At 43.8% G+C, this 13,120-nt stretch overlaps 1 protein-coding gene across 3 annotated transcripts; it reads right to left on the minus strand.

The window, feature by feature from the left end:
* Window positions 1-1,621: 1,621 nt before the first annotated feature.
* On the minus strand, window positions 1,622-13,013 carry tmem198ab (transmembrane protein 198ab). 3 transcript variants are annotated; one of them, XM_086118600.1, is made up of 5 exons: window positions 12,048-13,013; window positions 7,289-7,556; window positions 5,144-5,725; window positions 4,718-4,917; window positions 1,622-4,203 (listed from the first exon to the last, which is right to left on the minus strand). In XM_086118600.1, exons 2-5 carry the CDS (start codon window positions 7,443-7,445, stop codon window positions 4,051-4,053), a joined length of 1,092 nt encoding a protein of 363 aa, XP_085974726.1. In that variant the 5' UTR covers window positions 7,446-7,556; window positions 12,048-13,013; the 3' UTR covers window positions 1,622-4,050. The 3 variants fall into 3 exon arrangements, with proteins under 3 accessions (XP_085974726.1, XP_085974736.1, XP_085974745.1); XM_086118610.1 differs by lacking the exon at window positions 12,048-13,013 and adding an exon at window positions 10,051-11,938; XM_086118619.1 differs by lacking the exon at window positions 12,048-13,013 and adding an exon at window positions 8,998-10,015.
* Window positions 13,014-13,120: the final 107 nt, after the last annotated feature.

Here is a 13,120-nt window from a genome sequence, read left to right on the forward strand (position 1 = left end):
ACATGTAACCAATAATGGGCATCCTCTAGTGAACTAGCTGCAAATCCTCAGGACAACTTGTAAACTAGTGTAAAACATGCAAATGATGTGGGTGTGATTATGACAAAATCTGAATCCCGATTGGTGTATTTTAACTGCAGATCCAATAGGAATCCTGCAGCCACATTTCTGCCCCACCTCCTCATTATATTTTGTGCAACTAGCTTACTAGTGAGCAGGTTGGCATCCACTAGTTCTACTAGTGAACATTTTAGACCTCACTAGTTGAACTAGTGCGACATTAAATGTCACACTAGTGCAACTAGTAAATATTTGGGGCATCACCAGTGAACAAGTAACATTTTTGACACTCACTAGTTCGATATCAAGGCGTCAAGGGGCTTTAACTAGTAAACTAGCTACTGTTTTATCCGCCACTAGTAAACTAGTGAGTATTTCAGCTCGCACTTGTTTACTCGCGCAGAAAATCACGGGTCACAAATTCACATGTTAGAATAATCCATGATTGACATGACACAAGTTGACATGTTGCTGAAAATGAATGACTAGTTGGAGTTTGTATTCAACTAGTTCGACATTCGGTGTCACTAGTGTGGCCGAGTGTCGAACTAGTGCTGAAAGAGATCGAACTAGTGTAACACACTTATGTTTGATATCAGGGATTTGGAATAAATGCTCAAATGGCTTGCCATAGGTCCACAAATCTTGAGATTAGGGTTCCTCTTCGAAGGCACTTGACAGCCTTCAGGGACTTTTACGAGGTGGGAGACGCAAAAGAAAACACTTGGGGGGCTGTTAATCACTCAAGGGGAAATAGGACCGCAGCTTCACACTACATTCTTTGTTTTAAGTAGCGGATGTTCAGGACAGAGACCTAATAGTCAAAGTCGACCTGTCTATGATACAAAGTTTTAAGCTAAACATATAACATATATAGGTGATATCTTCAATATTTAGACAGAAAAAGGACAAGAAGACAAACATACAGATGGATGGAGAGCGTGTCCGTCCGACCTCGAGCGTTGTGTCGTCTCAACTCGCTATCTTAGCTGTTGTCGTAGATAAATCAAAGCTCTTTGATGTGTAACGTCCGTTGCGTCAGCACTGATTGGTTGAACCCAACCGAGCTGATGCACGCACAGCAAAGAGCGGCGGACTATCGACTGCTGAGTCGCGCTTCACTCGAGTAGCGTCGCTCCAAGCCCACGCCAACGCACAAGAATTTTTTTTGGGGTGGGGGTATTTTTTAATGTTGACGTGCAGTTCTTACACTAACAAAATAGAAGCAGCAGTGCCTTCATTTTGTCATTGACCTGGGCCAATGGCGGCCGTCTCTCAATGTTCCCTTTCTCCCACCTTGGGTTGCCTCCCGGCCCCAATGCGACATCTGATTGTTGCACTGAAAGGCATTTAAGAGATAGGTCTTCATCAAGACCATCAAGCCACATGTACTGAGACAAGCTGAAGCATGAAAAAGGGTTGAAACAGGCCATAGTTGCTGTGATATCGTTAGGTGTCTCTTGAATTGCTCTTTGTGTTGTGCGGATGTTCAGCAAGTCAGTACATTATACCAACAAGATGTGACAAACGTTGCAAGAAAATAAATGAAGCATATAACAAGTAACAGTCAAGGGATGTGATCCACATCACCAGAATTTATTATCAATGTGTTTGTGCATATACCAATGATTTTTATCTACATATTTCTACATATACAGACAGGTTAGAGAACACGTTATCAAGATTAGACAGATTGAGGAGATTAAAGTGGGTGTGTGGGCAGGGGCAAGGTGGCGTCGGATCATGTGAGCAACACATATATGCGTGTGTGTTTCCAAGAAAAAATGTTGGTGAAAGTTGACTTGTGTGCTAAAGGTGTGTGTGGATGTGTGTTTGCGTGTGTGCGTGCGTGCGTGTGTTCAAGGTCATACAAACTTTGTACATTCATTCCTTGCTTTTACAAAGATCAAGACTCATTCTCCCTCTGTCCCCCCCCCCCCACTCCCCCTTTTTTTTTTAAAGAAATGATTCCATGAAGGAGATCTTCACATCTTTATCTGCCTCTCTGATGCTTACTGATGTTACCAGGCTGCTTTGTCAGACAACAACAGAAGCGATACAGTGACAGGCAGAACAATGAAATGCTCTTCTACTAAATGGTGGAAGATCAATCTATCCTGTGTTGACACCTGCAGCCATTCAGACAACAGAATGCTTTGTAATTAACTAAACAGGACCACATTTCACACACGGTAAATTTTGATGAGATCATCATGAGTTTAGTATAGATACAGTAATCCCCACTCCATCGCGGGGGTTACGTTCCGCAATCCCCACAAAAATTGCGAAACCCGCGCTATAGAAATACCCGAATTAAATACTCTCGAGGGTAGATTTTTTATAGCATTTATAGCAAGTTCTTTAAACACACTTAAAATAATATAAACACGTTTAATCACATACAATGTATTGAGAGAGAGCAAGAGCAATGGATTACACAAAAATATTGTACAGTGTACCAATCCCTCAATATGTTTACAGTAAACAAATGCTGTTTTTTTTTCCAAGCAAATTTATCATCTCACAATATAAGTCAATAATCATGCCCAAAACTGTACATTATAAAATTAACCAATAGCCATCATTTTCTGCAGGCATAAAAATCAGGGTTGAAGGAGATTGACGTTGAGTAAGACTGGTCAACAGCAAATTTGAATCAGAGATGGCTTTGTGTTCCAAATCTTTTTTTTTTAACGCTGAGTTTTTAAAATGCCTTTCCTTTTTTCCTAGCTCATTGGGTTTTTGAAACACTTAAATGTTTTTATTTTTAAGTTTGACCTAGAAAGTATAAAAGCTTGCACAATATTTTCCTGTACTTTTTAATTTATAGCTATGATGTTCCAGAAAAAAATCTCCAGTTTATGATTCATTCATAAATATCTTAATATCTATTAATATATTACATATTATTATTAGAATCTGATGTTGTAGAGAAAAAAATAAGGTCAAATTTGGAATCAGTGGGAAAAAATAATTCAGAACCGATTACTTACCTATATGACAAAAAAATTGTAAAAAATGTGTTCATTGGTGTAATTTTCAACACAATCTGGACTGTGATGAAATACAGCACTTTGTTTCATTCTTCTTCTTTCAAATGTACATGGTCTCATTCAAAATAAATTTACAGCTATCTTGTGGTCAACTAACGAGAGTTAGACCAAAATATCATATATTGTTATGAACTGTACAAAGATACAGGCGCTGAAACAAACTGCGGGACCTGGAAGCTGGAACCGGCGAAGGAGGGGGGTTTACTGAACAGTACTTTTGGTGACATTTCTATTTGGTGGTGTGCTGTCATATCTTTTCTGATATAAAATAAGTGTCTTCGCACCATAATGAGCTCGAGCATGTGGCAGTCGAAATGATCTTTGGGGTTCTGAAGGGAGTGTGACAAGGTGGCACTGAATGCAAGCTGCAACAAATCATCCAACGCTTCCAACACGCAAGCTGGGAGAGTTGTGGCAAGGTGACACGATCCATATGGCTTTCTTTCTAGCACTGTCGTCGGCTGAACATGCATGCTCGTCACAGGTTCAGGCATGGTGAAGACAACAAGCCAAGCCCTGAAGCAAATGTGACCCTGTATGTGCACCCAAAAAGCGGCAGTACACCCCTCCTTAGTCACAGGAGGAGCAAGGCACCCGTTACAGTAAAATCAACTTGAAGACAAAATGGTCCAGCACCAAGGGGGGCAAAACCCCATTTGAAAGGTGGCAAATGGAATCCAGTTGGCACTATGGGCCTGCAGACCGAGGATCGCCTGTTGTCTGTTGTGAGGATGCCTGTGCCTGAGGTGTGTCTGCATTCTGATCTCTGACCCTGAGGCGCTGAAACAGATGTCGACCCATCACATAATAGCTGCTGTGTGTGTGTGTGTGTGGGTGTTAGAGGGAAATTGTGCAGTGATGCATGGACACAAGTAACACAGGTGTGCACACATAGCACACACACAGGTGCGTGTCTTGACTGGGTCCAGGTGATGCGTTAGGCTCGTAGTAAAGGTCCTGTGGCCCCAGTGAAGGGCGCCGTCGAGCCAGAGTCGTAGCCCAGGTCCACTGCAGCGTGCGGCCCACCAAGGAGCTGTCCTGGGAAAGGCTGAGCCTGTACTTGCCTGTCCCGGAAATTCTGGATATAGCTCTGCATCACAAGACAGTGGGATTAAGCCTCTTGTATGATATGGAACTCAATGTTTGGTTATGTCCAGTTATTTTTTTCATGGATGTCCAAACTACAGGCGAGGGTCCAATTGTGGCATGTACAATGATGCCCTGAGAGTGACCAGCCTTCAGCTATTTTCGTTGATATTTTCCTTGCCTTTTGCAAGCGCCTTTTGTTTCTCCCGTTCTATCCTGGTGCGTGTACCGGCGTCTTTATTTATACTTTGTCACCTTCGCGCCACTTTTTCTGGAATAAATATTTCTTGTGTATATCACCGTTTTGAAAGTCCACTTGATAGCTTGGTACGTCTGCGGATCTATTCTAGTGGGATGCAGGATTGCTGACCGCCCCAAAATTCTGAAAAAAAAATCCTTGACTTTTTGATTTATCACACCTCAGGACCATTTGGAATCTTCAATCATTTGGACCCGCAACCTAAAAATTGCGAGACAGATCTGCTAAGCGCTCATGTGTGGCCTATGATTCTACTCACTGGTGAAAGGACGTCGGTGTCATAGCGCCGAATGGGATTGGGCTTGCGGCGATAGGCGTGGTCCTGGTGGAGTTGCTTGGCTTGGTTTTGGTTGGAGGAGGACCCCAGATGCTTCTTCTTTTTCTTCTTGTGACGGTAGCGGTCGTCCCGTTGTCGAATGCGCATCACCTGCATCCTCCTCTGCTGACGACTGATGATGACTGCGGAAGAGGAAACGGGGGCTCCGTTAGGTGGTTGAAATGAAAATGAAAAGAAGCTAGTAACAGAAGCACAAAAGGTATTGTGAGCAAAAGACTATCTGTGACCCAATTCAGGGGCTGTACACTTCAGACAACATTTAGGTGGCCCTTCAAATGTATACAGCCTTTCTACAGAGGAACGTCATCACCTCTGAATTAGGGCACAGCTAATGGCATGTGTCCTCACCCTTGGTATGTGAATAGCCCTCAGCAGTCACCTTCCACTGGACCACCACGCCCAACAGGGTGAGGGCAGGCCACACCCCCAGGACCACCCACGTAAGCCAGCAAACCGGCTTCCCAGGCACGGCTTTCATCCGCTCGTACATGTACAGTACGAGCGCAAAGAGCTCCACGAAGTAGTCCAGCGCTACGGTGATGACGGCCGCGCCGAAAACAGCGGTGGACAGCGTGGTGAAGATGCGTTGCCACTGGAGGGTGAGCACGGCAAAGAGCATGCCCAGGCCAAGCAGCACGCCCAGAGGCACCCAGACAGAGCGTGGCGGGCTGTGGGAAAGCTCCTCCATTCCCACCAGGGTAGCGACGGCCACCAGCAGGCCGAGCAGCAAACCCACCATGAAGAGGCCCACGCTGCGAACCAGCATGGTAACCAGGCCGCACAGCGTGCCGATGCCCAGGCCGATGCCCACCGAGGCCTCCACACTCAGCTGGGTGTCCAGCACGCGCTCCTTGTAGCAGAGCATGAAGATGACGACGGAGCCGAACATCAGGCCTGTCAGGAACATCACCGCCTTGAAGCAGCGGTAGCCTGCAGGAGGGTCAACCACAAATGGCTTACTGGACAGAAAGCTCTTCCAGCCTGTTCATGGATGAAAATTGATTTATACTGTCTGTTCATCCGACACAAGTCATATATTTGCTGTCACATAGCACAATTTTGAGACCAGGTACACCCAGTCATTGCCATCTTGATGTCAAGGAAACCCAGTACAGCAGTCCCCGACCTAGTCGTTCGCAAATTCGCCTATTGTGCATGACCAATCCTGTCATCTGCTGAAAACTCTCAGCAATTCACATTTTTGGGCTCTTTCTGTTACACTCGAAGACAACTTTTCTTGTTTCACAGACCAGTTGAGACAGGTACATTTGCTTCGCGGACCGGCAACCATTTTTTCCATTGCTTTTAAATTGCCAGTTTTAAAGCACTGGTGTTGACAACAAAGAAAATTTTAGAGATACCCCCCCACCCCCCATTCATTTCAGTGTTATTCTACTGTACAACAAATGTAGAATAAAATAAAATAACAGAGAACCACAAAGAAATGGACTGATCAGGAATAAGAATTACGCCTTACAATGTAAACATCATTTTAAAGTGCGGATGGCGTTTGCATCATGCGACTTGCACATGTGACTGATCAAAAGATGACACGATTGATTGCTGCTTTTATCGGTGGCTGCCGGCTAGTTGTTAGCGACTAAACTGCTAATGTTTACGTGGACAGGCTGTGCAAACTGCTCATGTCTTCATGCTTTCCACTTGATCATTTGGGTGCCACTTGTTCCAATGATTCAACAGGTTTCTCGTATCGCCTTGTTTTTGACGACATACCATGCACAACAGCTTCCTCCTCCGCGTCGCTCTGGAGATACCGCTAAGGGAGGAACTTCTCTTGTCAAAATGGCTTCATCTTTGAAAGTCATGGCTGCTCATCAGCTGTGCGTAAAGCTAGCTGTACGTTTGGTCAATTTGTTACTGTTGCTTTCGGTTTACTGCTTCTTCTTTCGTTGGCTAATTACATATTCATGTTCGAAGATGATTTTGAAATAAACTGTGTTGGGATACTAGTGGTATATTTATGGCTAAACTTCTCGCATTGACTATAATCACTTGCTGATTTTCACCATTCAAGGTAGGGTAACACAAATGATGGGTTTGCACAAGTGCGAGCACCCTCTTATAACTGGAATGTGGGTATTTTCAGAATTGACCAATTACATTCAAACTCATGTTGAATAGGAGAGGGGTTAATCAGAGGCAATTTAAATGGTGTCAGATGTGTGCTGACTCTGTTTCTCATGAGTTTGATTGGTTAATTATGAAACCAGATGCCTCCCAGTTATAAGAGAGTGTTCACACTTGTGTAACCACATTTAGTTGTTTATTTTGACTTCACCTCAAAAAGATTAAAACCACAAAAATGCATTGAGTTGTTCAGGTCACAATAATGGTGGAAACAGTGTTGAATGTTTTGTTTTAGCATTATCTTATTCTTTTTGTATAAAAAAAATTGTCATGTGACTTTTTATATTCACGTCGGTGTAAAACAAGCGATACTGTGGTGTGAGGTCGGCCAAAGGTTCAACTTACCAAAGAAGCAGTAAATTACACCAAAGAGGCAGCACATGGAGCACACTACGGAGGGAACCACCTTGTAGCGGCCGGCCGAGTCTGCGCATCCGTTCAGTAGCCAGGGTTTCAGCTCCAGTTCAGGGCGAGCCTGCAGTGGTTCCAGGATAGTCGTCATGATGAGCAAAGAGAAGAATAGAGAGCCCAGGAAATGGAGGATGAGAGGCGATCAGATGAGAAGCCAGGGAACGGGGAGACTACGGAGCGCCTCCCGGCTGCGTGCCTTCACCTGTGGATGAAACAGGTGCCTGTGACCGAAGTCAATCTTGAAAAACTCTCAATTGGAATTCATAGGTAGAAAGAGGAAGCGATCAGGAAACTACGCAATTGAAAGTTGAATGATCTGCCGCCCTGCACTCATCTGCAAAATGACCAACACCAGGTCTAACCTGCCTCCGCTCAGTCACATCATGTGCTACTCAGAATAACACCTTTCACGAAAACAGAGCCATGTATTTGAATTCAAGTTGCTCAGGATTCCTCCCAGATTCCAAAACCATGCATATTATACATTCATAAGACAGAAAAGACCAGGCAAATATATCATACTGATTTTGATTATCTTTGGAGTAGGCCTAATCCAAAATCAATTGAAAGTACATTTTGACACAAGTTACATTAATATAAGTTTATGGTACTTGTATGATATTACTCATAAAAAAAATTGTAATTACATTTTCTTTCACAAGTGACTAGTACCTTCATCAAAATGCATTTTTAAAGTAACCCACCCAACCCTGGTTTTAATATTGCAAACCTCTCGTTTGACAATGACTTATCACCACTCACAGTTTTGACGGTGTCTATGTTGGTGTCTCTGAAACATTGACATGGATAACATAGAGAATGATGTTCATTCTCTATGTTCTCTTCATGTTCTCCTGAGTCGGAGACAAAAGATATTTCAAAATGTTCCGCAACTTGTACACTGTGTCACTACAACACCGGCATGGACACAAATCTGTCATTAATAAGCAAGCATATTTGGTGAAGGAAAGCACCACACCAGACTGTGTCTGTCTGTCTGTTTGTGTTTGTCCATGTGTATGTTTGTTAGCATTAAGCCATTTTGTACCGCAGATGTCAATGTGCAACATCCTCTTAGTCAAATCAAACAAAATCTCACAGGCGAATTTTGATCCTGAACCATAAGATAAACAACCCCCCCCCCCTCCCCCCATCCGGCCTCTTCCTGTCTGTCACTATGACAACGGTGGAATGCTGACAGATGCTTGTGAGGCTTGATCTGTCGCCTCCAAATGACAGAGCAACGACTGCCATAGCAACAGCATGAGAGCCAATCAGAGGCTTGGCAAGCACATATTGTCTATGCATGCATGCATGTGACGGTGTTGGTTATGACTCTGTCGTGCACATGCTGATCAATTGTTGTATGTAAACAAACATCCGGCCATCCATCCATTTGCGTTCTGATGACTGAACTACTCCACACACACACACACGCACGCACGCGCACACACACACACACACACACAGTGTACATACCATAATGTCAAGCAAGTGGATCAGACTCTGGAAGATTGCAAACAATACAAATCTAGCAGACTTAAGCAATGTAGTTGGAAGTGAACAGCAAAAATAATAAACATCTCTTTCAGGAGCAACATGCAGTTGAGATTTACTCTGGTATCGCTCTTGAATCTACTCACACTGGCCTAACGAGATCTTCACAGAGCTCCGCGTAGCTTATCCTTAAATAACTCAGTGCACGTGGCAACCTCTCTTTGTCCTGTTCATCTGAAGTCACAAGTGAACAAATGCTGAGTGGTTTCCTGCTGCTCAATATTACTGTGCAGAGACCAGCCGGTGTAGATCGATATGAGTCTTTTGTGGAAAATGTGACTGGGTGCCAGCACGTGGACGACAGGCCTGAGCGTGACACAAAGGAAATGGTGGTACAACTAGGGTGGCAAATTCAATGGCGGAAATATCACATAAGAATGAAGGACAAAAGTTAACCTTAAAAGGGAACTTAAATATACAGTAAGCCCCCCGTCCAATGCGTGTTTCCTGCTCACGGTCCTGCTATTTGACAATGTGAAGAAGAACGAAAACAGGAAGCACTTTCAGATTAGCCTCGTTTTTGCTGAAGATTACACTGAGCAACAAATGCTTGACTATTTTTTTTTTAATCAGAAAGGCAACAAAAAATTTTACAATGGATTTTTTTGCACTGATTCCGAATCTTCCCTTATTGTTCTTTAGCTTGTCAGGTTTTCGTAATAAAATAATAACAATAACCTAATATTTATGAATTAAGAATTAGGTTTGTCAACAGGTAGAATTTTATTTTGAAACATCATCGCTATTGATTAGAATGCATGGTAAAATCCATTTTGCCCAAGCTTTTATAAGTCAAACTTTTAAAAAAAAACTATTTTTTTTAATAACTCAAAAACATTTCCAGCAAAACATTTTAATAACAAAAATAGATTTCGGGACACATAAAGCCATCTCTGAAATAAAGTGACAAATTCTATAAAGCTCCATTTAATTTCTATTAATTCCCATGGAAAGTCTCAAATTTAAATTGTTACCAAAACTCTCCATCTTAACTTTGCAGACATTTACAGAAAATGTCCCTAGATCTTTGCAGCCTTAAGTACAAGTGGAAAAGGGGAATATTTTCAACTATCTGACACTGCTTTCTGTGTGCTCTATTTGCACTTTGCACAGCTGCAGGTGGTTCTCAGGCCACCCACCTCCGTATGCAGCCACTCATTACACCGTTGGCGCCAACCTCCTCCGACAAAGCCTCCTCTTTTTCTGTCGCATCTCAGCCTCAGCAAAAAGAACCAAGACGCCTCCGTGCAGCGTGAGCTGAGGAATGTAAATGATGCTTGTTGCCACGGACAACAGCTACCGTTCTTCAGAGGAACTAAACAAACAAACAAAAGCCGCATGGCCGTGTTGCAAGGAGCTGGGAAAGGGGGATGATGACACATGAGCAGATCAAAACTAACATGTTGGGCATTTCTTTCCTCATGAACTCTCACAGAGCCATAGGGTTCAATGACTGTGTTGATATCCTGGCCACTTGCACACAAACCTTCGTTGGTCACATTAGAGTGAGGAGGGCAACTGGTGTGGCGCATGCAGCCCTTTGGTCAATTAAAAAACAAACAAACAAACAAACAAAACATTTATTGTTAATTTTTTAGGGGGGGGGGGGGAGATGTGCATTTTTCCTCTACAATAGTGGACTCCTGCATAACTGTGGTTCAGCACCCTTTTCACAGATTTCAATCTCGATTTTTTAAAATTGTTTAGTGTTTTTTGGTGGGTGTAGGGGCAACCAGCATTTTTCATGAAAATTGCATGCAAGAGGTTGACCAGCATTTTATTTAAAGATTTTTTTTAGGGGGGGGGGGGTTTACAATAAAAACAAAAACAAAAAAATCCAATGCATTTCAATGGCTCTCAGTTGTATTTTGCTCTTTGCAGGCAAAAAATGAAAATAGCTCAAAACCTCGAAAAAAAAAAGTATTGTAGTAGTTCAGCATCAAAAATACATTTCGGGACAAATTAAGTCCTCTCTTATGAAAATTTGCTGTTGACCAGTCTATTTTTTGCAGTTTTTGAATGAAATGCAGGACAAAAATGCACAAAATAACATCTTGCACATATTTTGGTTAGCTGTTCAGAGTTTTGTGTTTTGGTGCCTGATAGTTTTAATGCACACGTGCCCTTGGGGAGCACGTGTGGGGAGGGGAGTGGGACCGCAGTATTTGTAGTTATTTTGTGATTGCTCAAACACTTGGTTGTTAAAGGCTGGATCGCTGATATGTGCATAGAGCATGAAATATACTAAGATACTGTGATTCACATTGGGTCAATAAATCACAGACACATGGATGATTTTTGTCCATATTTAAAATGGCATTTTTGTCATAGAGCTGGTTAGGAAGTACATGATATTATGCGGCCCCCAGTAGTACTGATGAAAAACTATTGGCCTCTCCAGCATTTAAGTTGTCCATCCCTGCATTAGAAAGAGCATACTGCAGTAGTACATGGTAAATAAACCGATACCAAATAAATGCTCAAATAGCTATCAAAATGCCTACTAGTTGGGCCTTGTGGCTAGTGCAGCACAACAGGTTTCTTTACATGCTAGTTGGCCAAAAATGGTATGAATGGTGCACAGAAATGTCACACAGAATAGTGGGGGGGGGGGCATTTTTAATAAGGCAGTCGTGCGTGGTGGTGAGGACAAAAAGCATCCGAGTAAACTGACAATTAAGTGCACTAGACATGTTTGGACACATTTGTACAGCTGCATGCAACTTGTATGGTGCATTTTGGAAAATATGGATATAATTCACAGGAATATTTTAGTATATCTGTATCGTATTTGTCGAAATCCGCGCCTCGAATGTGAAATTAAGGTGATTAAAATTGAATAAACGCTGCCTTCAGCAGAGAAGTGAAATGGTGCGTGCAGCTGTCACGGACCGCGGGGAGACTCAGTGCTGCAAAAGCCCCCATGTTTGTGCCTCACGTTGCACTGCCATCCATCCGTTGAACCTCTCGACGAACTCATCGACCGCGATGCGGCCATCCACGAAACCCCGATCGACCTCCATCCCTGACTGACCTCAATTCAATGCCGCACATTCCGACTCTTCCTCACGAATGACTCGGCAGCATCCGTTGTTTGACAGCAGGTGGTGCAAAAGACGACTGACGGGGGACTCACCATTATCACCTCCGACGGGGTTACGCTTCGGCCCCGCGAGGTCCTCATGACTTCAGAGGGGGCCACGGCAGCCCGAGACCCGACCATTCCATGGACACCCAGCCCGTCAAAGGGTGTGTTCCGTCGGTCGGCGTGGGGCGGGAGGACGCGCCTCTCCCGATGATCCGGATGCTGACTAGTCCTCCATGACTGGAGCTCTTGCAAATAGGACGACGAAGAGGAGCACCGCGGGGAGGTCGGCAGACGAAAGTGGAGCGGGCCCGGATGGACGGACGGACGGAGGCGGGGTGTCGTGCTTCCCATGAAGATGGCAGGCAGCCGCTCGTGCCCGCGCGCCGTCTGGAACACTGTACTGTGTGAAGGCCAAATGCGCCACCCACAGGCTGAGAGTCGAAAAACACCCACCTTCTCGAAAAAGACGGGGAAAAAATAGCGGGTTTTCTTAGAAACACTCCTCACCTAGAAAAGTAGTCACAAAAGCATATTTTTCATTAAAAAAGGTTCTTCAAAACTACTCCCTCGCCTGAAAAAAGGGCGACAGGGTAGGTACCCCATGGACTGGTCGCAACACGAAGGAATAGCATTCGTCATTGTTGCATTCAACAAATTTTAAGAGTGCCCACCCATTTGTGCACAGTAAGGCATAAAAAGAGGACTAAAGAATAATGATCAAAGTGTACAGAACGACGTCAAACCGTGTATTCATCTTGTAATTGTCATTAGTGTAATTACCTTGTGGCTTTGTTTATTGTAGTTGAGCGAAAACTGGCTGAATTTATTTGTCCAACCCTTCTCACTCACAGTTGAGCGTTTCTTCTGCCTAACATGCTGCTCTGTGAGGCAAAATGGGCGGTGGGGCCTCGGGGAGTGCACGTTGGTAGGTTGACCATCGACAAAATCTCTTCTCGACATCATGACAATGAACGTTAGTGCAAGATCATGTTCGCTACAATACCTGAAGTCTCCAGAGGAGGGCGACTGACAATACTTATTTTGCATTACCAGTTTCGGCCATGTTCTGCAAGTAAGCCACTCGCCGATATCCCATCTGCAAGTGGTCTAATAACAGGAGT

The sequence above is a fragment of the Hippocampus guttulatus genome, chromosome 1 (genome assembly GCF_054856545.1).
Source record: "Hippocampus guttulatus isolate MCC_2025c chromosome 1, RoL_Hgut_1.0, whole genome shotgun sequence".
NCBI lineage: Eukaryota > Metazoa > Chordata > Actinopteri > Syngnathiformes > Syngnathidae > Hippocampus > Hippocampus guttulatus.